The sequence below is a fragment of the Microcaecilia unicolor genome, chromosome 4 (genome assembly GCF_901765095.1).
Source record: "Microcaecilia unicolor chromosome 4, aMicUni1.1, whole genome shotgun sequence".
NCBI lineage: Eukaryota > Metazoa > Chordata > Amphibia > Gymnophiona > Siphonopidae > Microcaecilia > Microcaecilia unicolor.
In genome coordinates this window covers 120,682,165-120,696,978 of record NC_044034.1, presented here as the reverse complement: position 1 = coordinate 120,696,978, position 14,814 = coordinate 120,682,165, and the positions used below count along the sequence as shown (strand labels likewise).

Here is a 14,814-nt window from a genome sequence, read left to right as displayed (position 1 = left end):
TCTCTCTTTCCAAATAACTAATGCTAAATGCACATGTGGATTCATCTTCTGATTGCTTACCAAGCTCTATATTGCTCTCTAAACTCTCCTTATTTAAAAATACATTAATTGCAAATCTAAATGTTAGACACTACTATATTTAAAGAGAGACAATAATTGAATATACATTCTCCAATCTTATATACAAACACCATCATGCTGTGATCATCTATAAACCGTCATACAATTATCAAGACTTTAAAGAAATGGACTTCTGTTAAACAGAAAACGCATGTGCATTTGGTATAGGTTATTTAAGAAGCAAGAGTGTAATAAGAAGAGGTAAGGTTATACAATATTCTCCAGATTCTATAAATGGTGATTAAAGTTGTATGTACAACTTAATTGTTTAGCAAGTTAATCAGTGCTGATAATTTGCCAACAACAAGCAGTTATTGGCACTAATTAGAATTTACGTGCACAACTTTCTAAGTGTATTCTGTAAAGTGGTCTGCATAAATTATAATATATAGATCACAAATAGGGGCGTGGCCATTGGAAGGACATGGGCGATCATGAAAATTACATGCACTGTTACAGAATATGCCTGATCCAAGCCTAAATAAATCTAGTGTAACTGCCCACGTTTTAGTTGGTGTAAATGGCTGTACCTAAACTTTAGTTACAGGACGGCTACCACGCGTATTCTATAAACAGCAACTAACTTTAGGTGAGGTTTATTTAGAATTCCACTGAGGTTTTTTTAGCGCCAATTTCTTTGACACCATTTATAGAATCTGGTCCTATGTGTATGTCTGGCAAAATGGTTACCTGCTTTACTTTAGACTGCTATTTTGTTCCTCATAGGTTTGGTGACCAGGTACTGGCGGCTCTCCAACTACCTGCTTGCCCGCAACCCACAGGTGACGCCATGATCGTGACTCCAATTAACATACATAATAATGCCTCTCTGGCTGCATTTGCACTGTGCATGCATTCCAGAGGAACAGGTTGTGCTCCTTGGGGAAGAGTCCTTCTTACTGGGCCACAATGCTAATCTTTCCTGTCTTCGGATTTCTTTTGTTAGTATAGCTCCTTTCCACCATGTGTCTTCAACCTCCTCCCCCCTCCCCAGCATATTCCAGTATTTCTGGGCCATCACCAACCATCTCAGCAGCTTTTTTGTCCTTACTTACAAGTAAGACAACTTCTCCCCTGTCCCCCCATTCAGTTATTCCCGCTGCTGTCCGGCCTACTCAATCTCTTACCCTTTCATTCCTAAACTGTCCTTCTGTTCACAGCAAAACTCTGATCTTACCTCTCTTCCTGGTTCTGATATTTTTTGTTTGATCGAAACTTGGTTATGGAGGGGTAAAGACCCCTTTCTTTTTCAATGTCTACCCCCAGAATATTCTGTGTTTTCTACTTGTGGAAACTCTCGTACAGGGGGGGGGGGGGGGGGGGGGGGGGGGGGGAGGGGTTGCTCTCTGATGAGACCAGTTCTCACCCATCAGGCTGATTCTCTCTCTTACCTGGAGATTCTTTTATTGAAATTTCTCCTTTTCCAACCTCTCTAAATCCTCCTTCTCTATTTTTCTCCCTCTTTCTCCCCTGAATATTGGGACTCTCTTACCCAAACCTTGTCAGAGGCAGTCTACTACTACTACTATTAAACATTTCTATAGCGCTACTAGACTTACGCAGCGCTGTACAAATTAAAATGAAAAGACAGTCCCTGCTCAACAGAGCTTACAATCTAAATTGGACAGATGAACAGACAGCTAGGGGTAGGGAAATTGCAGTGGTAGGGGTGATAAGTGAGGGTGTTGAGTAAGAGAGTCATGGTTAGGAGTCGAAAGCAGTAGCAAAGAGGTGGGCTTTAAGCCTAGACTTGAAGACAGCCAGAGACTGAGCCTGACGTACTGGCTCAGGGAGTCTATTCCAGGCATAGGGAGCAGCGAGATAGAAGGAACAGAGCCGGGAGTTAGCAGTGGGGGAGAAGGGGGACGACAGGAGACATTTACCCAGCGAAGTTCACGGGGAGGAGTGTAGGGAGAGATGAGAGCGGAAAGGTACTGAGGAGCTGCGGAGTGGATGCACTTGTAGGTCAAAAGGAGAAGTTTGAACCGTATGCGGAAGCAGGTAGGGAGCCAGTGAAGTGACTTGAGGAGAGGGCTAACATGAGTATAGCTACTCTGGTGGAATATAAGACGCGCAGCAGAGTTTTGGACAGATTGAAGAGGAGATAGATTGCTGAGCGGGAGACCAGCGAGAAGCAAATTGCAGTAGTCTAGGTGAGAGGTGATAAGGGTGTGGGTAAGGGTTTTGGTAGTGTCCTCGGAGAGGAAATTTTCTTATTTTAGACAACCTAAATTTCCATATAGACTACCCTCAACGCCCCGGTGACAGAAAATCTTTCTCACTTTGAATGCCAATTTAGAACTTATCCAACATATACCTTTCCCAACCCACAAAGTAGGCCATACCTTAGACTTAGTTCTTTTTTCCTAGCCCTCATTTATTTTCTTTATCATAGTTTTCTGTGCTCCCAGGTCTGATCATTTCCTTATTACCTTCGTTCTTTCCTTTCTATCAACCCTTCCACAGCCCCCCCCCCCCCCCCCGCTCCTCATTCAGGCAGGGATTTTTCCCATGTTGACCTCAATTCTATTGCACCTCTTTCCTCTTTTCTCCCCCTTGATTTCCCTTCCCTTCTCTTGGATGACTAGATTTTCATCTGGAATTCTGTCCTTACCTCACAAGCTGACCTGCTTGCACTCCAGCGATTAGTTTCTGCTAGGCACCCCAATCATAAACCCTAGTTTAATCATAATTTGTCTCTGTTATGTAAACAAACTTGCCAAACAGAAAAGGCACTGGCGGAAAAACAAAACTTTTTAACCTTCCCCTTTTCAAGGCCTCTTCTGCTTTTTATCACCTGAAATAAACAAGCAAAAAGGCCACATTTCACCAATACCATTCGTAATTCAACAAACAGACCTAAGAAACTATTCTCTGTTCTGTCCAAACTAACTTTTCTTGTTAGGAACACTTCCATTGCTACTGTTCCCGCTGCTGATGGATCTTGGGTTATTCTTCTCTTCCAAGGTTGTCTCTCTTCAAAAATCCTTCTCTTCACCATCTCCATCTTAGCATCTCCCTTCACTGACTGCTCTTTCTATATCCTCACTTTATCAGCTTCTTGGAACAGCTACTCACTTACTACAATCACAGCCTTTGATAAACTTGTCCAGTTCACAAAGGCTACCACTCCTGTGCCCTAGATCCAATTCCTGGCTCAAACAAAAGTGACACGGCCTACTCCCTCATACATTCCTGATGGTCTCAAATAGTCTCATGTCTATGAATTTTCCATATGCCTGGAAGCATGCCATAATCCACTCTATTCTTAAGAAACCCTCCTTAGACCCATCTCTGGCGTTCAATTATCACCTGTCTCTAATCTTAGCTCTCTCTCAAAGTTGACTGAGCATATCGTTTTTCAACAATTACTTCATTTTGTCTCTGATACTAACGTTCTTCACAATCTGGTTTTCATCTACATCACAGTACTGAGAATTTTCACATGTCTGGTCAGTAATCTTCATCAGGCTCTGGAAAGGGGCAAGAATGCTCTTCTTGTGTCCCCCGTCTTGACTGCAGGTTTGATCTTATTGATCAATGTTGTATTGTAACTAAGTAAATGTAACTAGTTATTGCAATTAAGTAAAAGTTTTCTTACTTTTACATGTACAGAAGTACAGGATAACATTTGTTACTTTTACTGAAAATAATTTCACAGATATTTACTACTTTTACTCAGTTACATCTGATGTTTGCAGTTAAAAGTAAAAGCAGAAGCAAGATGTAAATGACGATTCCTCAGTAAACCAAATGAAACAGCAAAACTTGGAATAGGATTATGCTATTGCAAACCTCGTCACACAAACAGATGACCATCTCATCTTAAATTCTGCTGTTCAGTGAATATAGCTGATGACAGTATATACCTTTCCCAACCCACCAAGTAGGCCATACCTTAGACTTAATTCTTTTTGTGTAAGTGAATGTAAGTGTGAGTAATTTTTATACAATAAGGATATAAATAGATAACATAGTAACATAGTAGATGACGGCAGAAAAAGACCTGCACGGTCCATCCAGTCTGCCCAACAAGATAAACTCATACGTGCTACTTTTTGTATATACCTTACCTTGATTTGTACCTGTCCTTTTCAGGGCACAGACCGTATAAGTCTGCCCAGCACTATCCCTGCCTCCCAACCACCAGCCCCGCCTCCCACCACCGGCTCCGGCACAGACCGTATAAGTCTGCCCAGCACTATCCCTGCCTCCCACCACCGGCTCGGCCACCCAATCTCGGCTAAGCTTCTGAGGATCCATTCCTTCTGAACAGGATTCCTTTATGTTTATCCCATGCATGTTTGAATTCCGTTACCGTTTTCATTTCCACCACCTCCGCGGGAGGGCATTCCAAGCATCCACCACTCTCTCCGTGAAAAAATACTTCCAGACATTTTTCTTGAGTCTGCCCCCCTTCAATCTCATTTCATGTCCTCTCGTTCTACCACCTTCCCATCTCCGGAAAAGGTTTGTTTGCGGATTAATACCTTTCAAGTATTTGAACGCCTGTATCATATCACCCCTGTTTCTCCTTTCCTCCAGAGTATACATGTTCAGGTCATCAAGTCTCTCCTCATACGTCTTGTTACGCAAATCCCATACCATTCTTGTAGCTTTTCTTTGCACCGCTTCCATTTTTTTACCATCCTTCGCAAGATACAACCTCCAAAACTGAATATAATACTCCAGGTTGGGCCTCACCAACGTCTTATACAGGGGTATTAAAACCTCTTTTCTTCTGCTGGTCACACCTCTCTCTATACAGCCTAGCAACGTTCTAGCTATGGCCACTGCCTTGTCACACTGTTTTGTCGCCTTTAGGTCTTCAGATACTATCACCCCAAGATCCCTCTCCCCGTCCGTACCTATCAGACTCTCCCCGCCTAACACATACGTCTCCCTTGGATTTCTACTCCCTAAGTGCATCACTTCGCATTGAATTTTAATTTCCAAATGTTAGACCATTCTTCTAGCTTCCGCAGATCTTTTTTCATGTTTTCCACTCCCTCCAGGGTGTCCACTCTGTTGCAAATCTTGGTGTCATCCGCAAAAAGGCAAACTTTACCGTCTAACTCTTCGGCAATGTCACTCACAAATATATTGAATAGAATCGGCCCCAGCACCGATCCCTGAGGCACTCCACTACTCACCTTTCCCTCCTCAGAGCGAACTCCATTTACCACCACCCTCTGGCGTCTACTGTTAACCAGTTCCTAATCCAGTTCACCACTTCGGGTCCTATCTTCAGCCCGTCTAGTTTATTTAAGAGCCTCCTATGGGGAACCGTGTCAAAAGCTTTGCTGAAATCTAAGTAGATTACGTCCATAGCACGTCCTTGATTTAATTCTCCAGTCACCCAGTCAAAGAATTCAATGAGATTCGTTTGGCACGATTTCCCTTTGGTGAAACCATGTTGTCTCGGATCTTGCAACTTATTTACTTCTAGGAAATTCACTATCCTTTCCTTCAGCATCGCTTCCATTACTTTTCCAATAATCGAAGTAAGGCTTACCGGCCTGTAGTTTCCAGCTTCTTCCCTATCACCACTTTTGTGAAGAGGGACCACCTCCGCCGTTCTCCAATCCCCCGGAACGTCTCCCGTCTCCAAGGATTTATTAAACAAATCTTTAAGAGGACCCGCCAGACGCTCTCTGAGCTCCCTCAATATCCTGGGGTGGATCCCGTCCGGTCCCACTGCTTTGTCCACCTTTAGATTTTTAAGTTGTTCATACACACTCTCTTCCGTGAACGGTGCTATATCCACTCCAATCTCACATGTACTTTTGCCAGTCCATTGTGGTCCTGCTCCAGGATTTTCTTCTGTGAAAACAGAACAAAAGTATCTATTTAGCAAATTTGCTTTTTCTTCATCATTATCTACATAGCGGTTTGCAGCATCTTTCAGTCTCACAATTCCCTTTTTAGTCTTCCTCCTTTCACTAATATACCTGAAGAAATTTTTGTCACATTTCTAGCCATTTGTTCTTCCGCATGCGCTTTCGTCAGATGTATCTCTCTCTTGGCTTCTTTCAGTTTCATCCGGTATTCCTCCCCGTGTTTCTCTTCTTGAGTTTTTCTGTATTTCAGGAACGCCAACTCTTTAGCCTTTATTTTCTCAGCCACTTGTTTGGAGAACCATATCGGTTTCCTTTTTCTCTTGCTTTTATTTACTCTCCTTACATAAAGGTTTGTGGCCCTATTTATAGCTTCTTTCAGCTTGGACCACTGTCCTTCCACTTCTCGTTCATCCTCCCATCCCATCAGCTCCTTCCTCAGGTATTCCCCCATTTTTACTAAAGTCAGCACGCTAGAAATCCAGGACTTTGATTTTTCAGTGGCCGCCTTCCGCTTTAGCCGTCATATCAAACCAAACCGTTTGATGGTCACTGCTGCCCAGGTGGGCACCGACTCGGACATTTGACACACTATCCCCATTTGCGAGCACCAGATCCAGCGTCGCTCCCTCCCTCGTGGGTTCCGTCACCATTTGTCTGAGCAGAGCACTTTGAAAAGCATCCACGATCACACTACTTCTTTCCGATTCCGAAGACGGAACCTTCCAATCTACATCCAGCAGATTGAAATCTCCCAGCAACAGCACAGGTAGCTTCAGTTTATAATATAAGAAATATAATATAAGAAAAAAAAGTAATCACTTAAGTTTGCTGTTTATTTGAACATATGGGAGATTTTCAATGATAGAGAAACTTATTCACCCTCTAGGAATAGCCTTGAACCTTACAGTGGCATTCCGCTTGGATGAGTTCTAACTCTGTGAATTTCTCCTTTTCACACAAATATATTCTTTATTTTATTTAATTACATATGAAGCTCTCTATTTATAACCTTTAGTTTCTTCAGGAAAGTTCTAGTAACCCTGGTTTATACAATTGATTGATTTATGTTACCAGTGGTATAGTGGGGAATTACATATTTAAAGTTAGGCATAGGCATTTACACCAGGTTTTCAACGGCATAATTTGCTGCGCCTAAATTCTAGTTGCATGGACAGGCATAGGTGTATTCTGTAAACCGTGCCTAACTTTATGAGTGAATTATAGAATATGCCTTTTTGATCAGCACTGATTTTTTAGGTGCCATAAACAGAATTAAGATTACAAGTGCATGCTAAGCCACTTTTTTCTGTTGTTTGGTAAAAAGGTCCCTTAATGCTGAACCTCAATACCGGGCAAAAGTAAAACTACTCTTGTTTTACAATGCCAAGAGATTGTCAGATGGGTTGTTATTTATAGGCTACTGCTGAATATACAGATAAGTGGTCATTAAAAGTACAAAGAAAAAGGAACAAACTAGCTCCCATTAAATGAATGCTGGATGTTTGAGAGCTGGGCAGGGCTGTTGCATGCCCAGAAAACAGTGCTATATTTGTTTATGTGGCTAATATATACAAAGTGGGACTTAAAAAAATTTGATAAAAATGCATGAAACATCTGGTGAATGATTATACCAGTGATTTAGTCTCAACCCTATCGTGAGCTGAATAAGGACAAGTTGCTCTAATGAAACTTATGTACTATATTATCTGCCAGTCTATTTCGACTTAACAGCTATTCAATTATAGTAATAAGATATAAAGAGCTATCATGCTTTATTGTGAAGATCTATGCTTCCTTCTACCTTTATTTTTTTGGTTAAGAGAGTTTATTAATTCCATTTTTTCATTTACAGCTTTTCTAAAATAGGCATAAAACAGATACATTTTTATTTATTTTGTTTAAAACATTTATTTTTCTCCCTTCAAAAAAATTAAAAGCAGAATACAAAATGAATATTAGTGACAGTAGAATAGAGACAAACACAAACCCTCCAGAGATCTCTGCACATCCCTACCCCCAAAACTTCCCCCCAATATCCAATAGCCATTATAGAACCCTGCTGGAATTCATAACCCGATTTCAAAGCAGCAGCAAAATCAAACACCCTCATACTAAAAGAGCCATTCTGAATAACTGTTAATTTCTTAGAAGAGAAGTTTTCCTCAATCTTCAAATCCAATGACAAAGAATTCCACACATTTGGCTACATTCATATGTTGCGCCTCATTTCCACATGGAAATCAAAGTGTATTCTATAAAATACGCTTTAATTTAGGTGTACATTATAGAATACACCAAGTACTGCTCCACGCGTCTAAATTTAGTCACTGTCAATTATGCCAAGTACAACCTGATGTAAATCCTGATGCCTAAATTAGGTGCAGAGCGGCTGTATTCTATAACAACATGTATAGATTTTAGGAACGCCCCAATCCCATAACCTTGCCTACTAAGGGACTTAGAATTTATGCACACCACGTTACAGAATATGCTTAGGAAGTAGTGCGCATAAATTCTAATTAATGCCAATTAGTGCTGATAATTGCTTGTTAACATCCAATTATCAGCCCTGATTCACCTAACTAATTAAGCACATTGTTATGAAATATGCTTTGATTTCTGCGTGCAAATCAAGGCGCAATATATAGAATCCCAGTGATTATGACTAAGTACTGAGAACATCCTCTGGCTAGTACTAGACTCCACCATCCTCACCGAGTCTTAAAATCTGGGTCCCAGATCAAAGAGATTGTGGAGGTGCATAAAAGGTCAAAGGATGGGCCAAAGACAACTGCAACAAGTCTTTCTAAAAACCATCACACCATTTCAAGGACACACAATTTAATCCAAACAATGAAGGCGAAATATGATCAAATTGCTCTTGAACAGTTAATAGATGTGCTGTGGAATTCTGAATTGGGTGCTCTGAAGACCAGTGCCAGATCTTCATATAATCACATTACAAATAATCCACCCAGGTAATTAGACTATGCAATACTGTCGTAAAATCAGAAGATTAAAAAAAAAAAAAAAAAGAAGGTTTCACGTGCCATTAACACTCATAACTAATAAAAACAGCCACAAATCACTTTTTGAGCTTCAGACAAATAATAAATTAGAGTACAAATGGACTTGAAATACCTAGAGGCTTCCTAAAAGAAATTTTTGTTTCTTCTACAGAAAAAAAATCAACAATTTAGCTTTGGAAAAATTCAGAACTGTAACTATTAGAAGCCAACCAAGTAGCTATTGCCTGTCAGATCTTGCCTAAATCATCCAAACACACATGCAAATTCATCTTACTAGGCAAAAACAACAAAACATTATTCACATAGATCTGAGAATCCCCCCCCCCCCCAAAAAAAAAAGCAACATCACAAAGGGGACAAAGACACAAATTAATATTAATAATAAGGGAAATAATATTGACCCTTGGGAAAATCCATGCACACCAGGGGTCTCCAAGTCAAATAATCTTTTACACTATGCACTTATTGTCACTGGACCATTAAGAAAGAATGGACCTATTAAGACAGTTTTACTTAAGCACTAACTATTCTGTTAATAGTTATGGATCTTAATTCACCATATAGCCAGGCAGCCAACAGCTGGTTTGTATTGTCAGTTACTTCATTTAGAAAAGAGGAATACTACCAATGTTTTAGAAACAAATTCTCAATCACATACTTCTTCCGTTGACTTTCACTTTTATATGCTTCCCAATAAAAAGATTACATGCCAATACAGGATTTGATTTTGAATATATGGCTATTAAAGGTACTATTAGCTTTCATTACCTAGCTAACGTCTGCAGATAGAGACAAGGCATTTTAATGGGCAGGTCCTCAGAAAAACCCTCCTTAACACTGGGTAGCTGCGAATGGAATGGCTTTGCAGGATGGTAGCAGAGAATGCTTGGCTCAGCAGCACTGCTCAAAGACAGCAGGAACAGAGAATTTGCTTTAATCACTTGGTGAGCTTCCATGGTGGGCAAGGCACGTGGCGTCTTAACTTGCATTGGCTTCCTTCTAGATTGTTTTACCTAGAAAAGAACAGAAGGGTATAATCCATAAAAGTTACCTGAACATATTACATTAAAAAAAAAAAAGATCCCTAATATCATTTTGAAATGGAATTTCCAACAAAACCAAACTGTAAAAGAAACACTTAGAAGAAAATACCATAATATGACTAAGGCTAGTTCATCATCACCATCATTATCATATTTGATATACTCATACTGGGTGTCAAGGCAGAAATTTGGGAGAAGGCCTCTGATTGTGGATCCCCCCTTGCTCCTCCGCCCATGGCATCTCCTCAATTCTTCTCCTTTCTACTCCTCCCCCAATGGACTTTTCTTAGTTATCTCCCTTTGACTCATCGTTCCCCTTCACAAGGAACCATTACCTGCTCCTTTCCCTTTTGGGTCCTTTTCCTTCTCCACATCGGCCCCTTTCATGCTCCTCTCCCTCCTACTTCCTTCCAAACTCTTTGCTTCCTATCCTAAATGGCCCTGTCCAGCTCCACTAACTTTTCCAATATGTGCCCTTCTATGGTATTCTGCCTCCTATCTGTTCCTTTCTCCAGTCCTCTATACTCTGCTTCTCCTTCACCTTGCCTTATCTGGCTAGGTGCTCCCAGGTCCAACAGAGATCCTCAGGTGACGGATCACACTGGTAACTGCAGCAGTGAAAACCTTTGCAGAGTACATGATCCAGTTTGTGAACACAAGTCCTCTGAGCCCCCCATCTCTGACATGGGTTTTCTTTGAAATGAGGATGCCCCAGACCTGCCACGTCTCCTGTAATGAGCGGGAGATTTCCACTTTTGCAGGTCATCTCCCGCTGGTGAGCCAGGATCTCCAACTGAGCAGCTTCCCCTTCCAGTGGCAGAAGGAGGTACCTTAATAAAATATCTCTTGCTGCTGCAGGACCGATCTTGCAATAAGAGCTGTGTGACTGGTCCCAGGGCAGCAGAACATGATGTTTTATTAAGGTATTTCTTGCTGCTGCTGGAAGAGGAAGTGACTGCTGGTGTCATGGGCCATGCCAGTGAGGCGTGTTAGGGGCGGAATTGTGGGCAGGGCTAGACAGAGTTGAGATGTAGGCGTGACCTAAATCTCCTGCTGAAAAAGCAGGCCCCTTTGGCAGCTCTGATGCCCTTGCAAGATTGGCATAGGGTTGAATCCCAGGCCTCACAAAGATATTTACTGCAAAGGCATCCTTTGAAGGCTTTTACACAGCGCAAACCTGGCTTAGGACTAATCTAGCAGATCTATAGAGCCTCCAGGCAACTGTCCTGCTTGCCACCCCCCACCTTACACACATTGTCCTGAATGCGACTGGTGAGGAATAATGTTATTTCTTAGCACAGTAAGATGACAAACCTATGAAATGTTTTAGAACTTTCAACAAGGATTGGTTTGCTATGAGTGTCTTCTTTGGACGAAGAGGGAGAAATCAGAACTGAGTTAGACTGACTAGGTCAGCACAGTATTTTATTTTATGCACTTGCAAGCCATCTAATGTTCAAGTACATTCTCATTGGTTAGATTTTCTTAAATTGGCCAACCTTTTCTTATAAAATTAGAGAATTTATTGACTCTTTATTCAACTAGAATTACACTTAATATTTCTTTTCTTATTTTTCTTTTGCTATCATGGGGTATCAACGAAGATATACTGAATTCAAAATGATAATGCGAAATAAGGTCACTGGCTCCGATAATAGGAGGGATGCTGGAGTGGAGGAGTGGCCTAGTAACTCCTTGTGACTCTGGGCAAGTCACTTAACCCTCCATTGCCCCATGTAAGCCGCATTGAGCCTGCCATGAGTGGGAAAGCGCGGGGTAGAAATGTAACAAAAATAAACAAAAATAAATAACCCTTTTATGAAGCATCTATAACTGTTATACCGAAAGAGGGAAGAGATTCTCTTTTATGTGCTAATTATAGACCTATTTCTTTACTCAGTACTAATTTTAAAATATTTACCAAAGTCTTGTGTGTGAGTATAGAAAAAATATTCCCCTTCTAAAACATCCTGATCAAACCGGCTTCATAAGAGGTAGATATGGCTCTGACAATGTCATATTGACGATGAATTATGAATTATGCACAAATCAGAGATGTCCCAATAGCGGTATTATCTTTAGGTGCTGAAAAGGCATTTGATAATGGCCTTGGAAAAATATGGTTTGTGGGAAAATATATATACACAACTCCTAAAGCTTCAATGACAAAAGAGTGGGTTTTAAGCCTGAAAAACTATTATTTCTTGAAGTGTATTTCTCTAGTTTGGCCAGCAGGTGGTGCATGTTTATGTTTAAAACTGTTACAGAGGACTGTTCCTTCTTTAGTTAACTCAGATAAGAGGTAACCTACAGTGATGTGACCAGTTATTTATAATACTTTCTGCTCTGATTGGCCCAGGAGTTCAAAATTCAGCTAGGATGTACTGGCTTTTTCTCCAGTCTCAGCTTGGCAATAGAGAAAGACCTCTTCACTGAGACACTGTAAGCAGTTATATTCTATAATCTGTGAGCAGCTACATTTCCTGTACTCCCAGGTACTATTTAGATAGTAAATAAATGTTTAGTAAGTTTTATAATTGATCCATATTCAGTTACCTGTTATGTGCTGTTTTTGTTTCATCAGTTTTTATGGTTCACTGTTCAATTTTTTTCATAACGATAAACAATGTTTGTTTATTGCCTCTGCTTGTTTGGACTGACTAAGAATCCTGGTGGTTTGTGTGTTGGGTCTGTGAGTGCTTTCTGGGAACTGAGGGACCACTGGGAGTGTGGCCCTCAATAACCTAGGAACCACTGGGGATAATTTGAGACTGGGAGACTCGCTCAGAGGCGGCTGGAACCCAGTCACAGGGAGGAGGGTGCTAGTGTAGAGCACAAGTGGCAGGTGCAAGTATGACCTGAACTGTGCTCAGAATAGACCCTCTAAGTGGCTGCTGAGTAGCCCCAGGCAGGTGGCTAGGCTTTTCGTGATAAACACTCAGCAAATTTCTGCTTGTACCATGGCATGAGTCAAGGGTGCTCATTGTAGCCTCTCCTCTTCGCAATTGCCATTGAATCATTATTTTATTTATTTTTTACATTTGTATCACACAATTTCCCACCTATTTGCAGGCTCAATGTGGCTTACATTTTACTGTAGTGGCAGTCGCCATTTCCGGTATGAACAAATACAAGGTGTTATTGTGGTGGAATAAAGTTCATGTAAGGTAGGTATGATGGGGGTGTTTAGGGAGTATGAAGGAAGTAGGGTGTGTCCATTCAGATCTTTGTTTAGTTGTGTTGCAGTTATTCAGGATTTTATGTTGGGTCGGTTGAATATGCCTTTCTGAACAGGTTTGTTTTTAGTCTTTTCTGGAAATTTAGGTGGTCATATGTTGTTTTAAATATTTTTGGCAATGCATTCCATAGTTGTGCACTTAAATAGAAAAAGTTGGATGCATACGTTGTTTTGTATTTGAGTCCTTTGCTGCTTGGGTAGTGAAGGTTTAGGTATGATCGTGCTGATCTTATTGTGTTTCTGGTTGGGAGGTCTATGAAGTCTGTCATGTATCCCGGGGCTTCACCGTAGATGATTTTATGAACCAGGGTGCAGATTTTGAAAGCGATAAGTTCTTTGATTGGGATCCAGTGCAGTTTTTGTCGGAGTGGTTTGGCGCTTTGAAAACGTGTTTTACCAAATATAAGCCTGGCTGCTGTGTTTTGAGCGGTCTGAAGTTTCTTTACGATTTGTTCTTTGCAGCCCACATAGATTCTGTTGCAGTAGTCTGCATGGCTCAGTACCATTGATTGTATCAAGTTGCGGAATATTTCCCTCGGGAAGAATGGTTTCACTCATTTAAGTTTCCACATTGAGTGGAACATTTTCTTTATGGTAGATTTCGCTTGGTTCTCTAGTGAAAGGTTCTGGTCAATTATTACTCCGAGAATTTTCAGGGTGTCTGCGATAGTGAGGGTGCAACCTGGGATGTTTATATTTGTGGGTTTGTATGTGTTGTATTGGGATGAGATGATAAGACAGTGTGTTTTTTCTGTGTTGAGTTTTAATTGGAGTACGTTTGCCCATGAGTTCATGATGTTCAGACTGAGCTCGATTTCATTGTTGATTTCAGCCAGATCGTGTTTGTAGGGGATATATATTGTGACATCATCTACGTATATGAATGGGTTGAGGCCTTGAATGGATAAGGACTTGGCTAGTGGGGTCATCATGAGGTTGAAAAGGATCGGTGATAGTGGTGATCCTTGCAGTCTGGTTTCCAAGGTGATGATATGTTTGCGCTAGCTTTCACTTGATATGTTCTTGTGGTTAGGAAGCCCTTGATCCATTTGAGTGTGTTTCCGCTGATTTCAAAATAGTCTAGGAGTCTATTATTATGTTATGATTGACCACGTCGAAAGCACTGGACATGTCAAATTAGCTGTTGAGGTAAGACAGTGTGTAAACATTCATGGATACTGGTTGATAAAAATGAACATTCGGTTTCCCTATATGATATTTTAATTTTTCTTACTCATCTTAGAGAATCTCTTCCCTCTATAATGTACTTGATTGAACAGTTTGGTTCAAAGTCAGGATACACAGTAATATTTCTTGGATAGGAATAATTAGTACTATCAAATTACTGATTCTTCCTTGATTATTATTATTTGGTTTATTCAGCTTCCTATTAGGATTTCAACTTATTTCTTTTCTGAATTAAACAAGCATATGATTAAATTCATATAGAAAAGGGAAAAAAAGAAGCTAGAATCAGTTATGAAACCTTGATGGTACCTAAAGGGAAAGGAGGTTTAGATTTCCCTTATTTTATTATTAGTGTG

The 14,814-nt window shown here is 40.6% G+C and overlaps 1 protein-coding gene across 1 annotated transcript in view; it reads right to left on the bottom strand.

The window, feature by feature from the left end:
- The window catches only part of MYCBP2 (MYC binding protein 2), a 937,772-nt gene that overhangs the window by 266,206 nt on the left and 656,752 nt on the right, over positions 1-14,814 (bottom strand). The window contains 1 exon segment of the mRNA XM_030200587.1: positions 9,758-10,002. Coding sequence (XP_030056447.1) covers positions 9,758-10,002 — 245 coding nt within the window.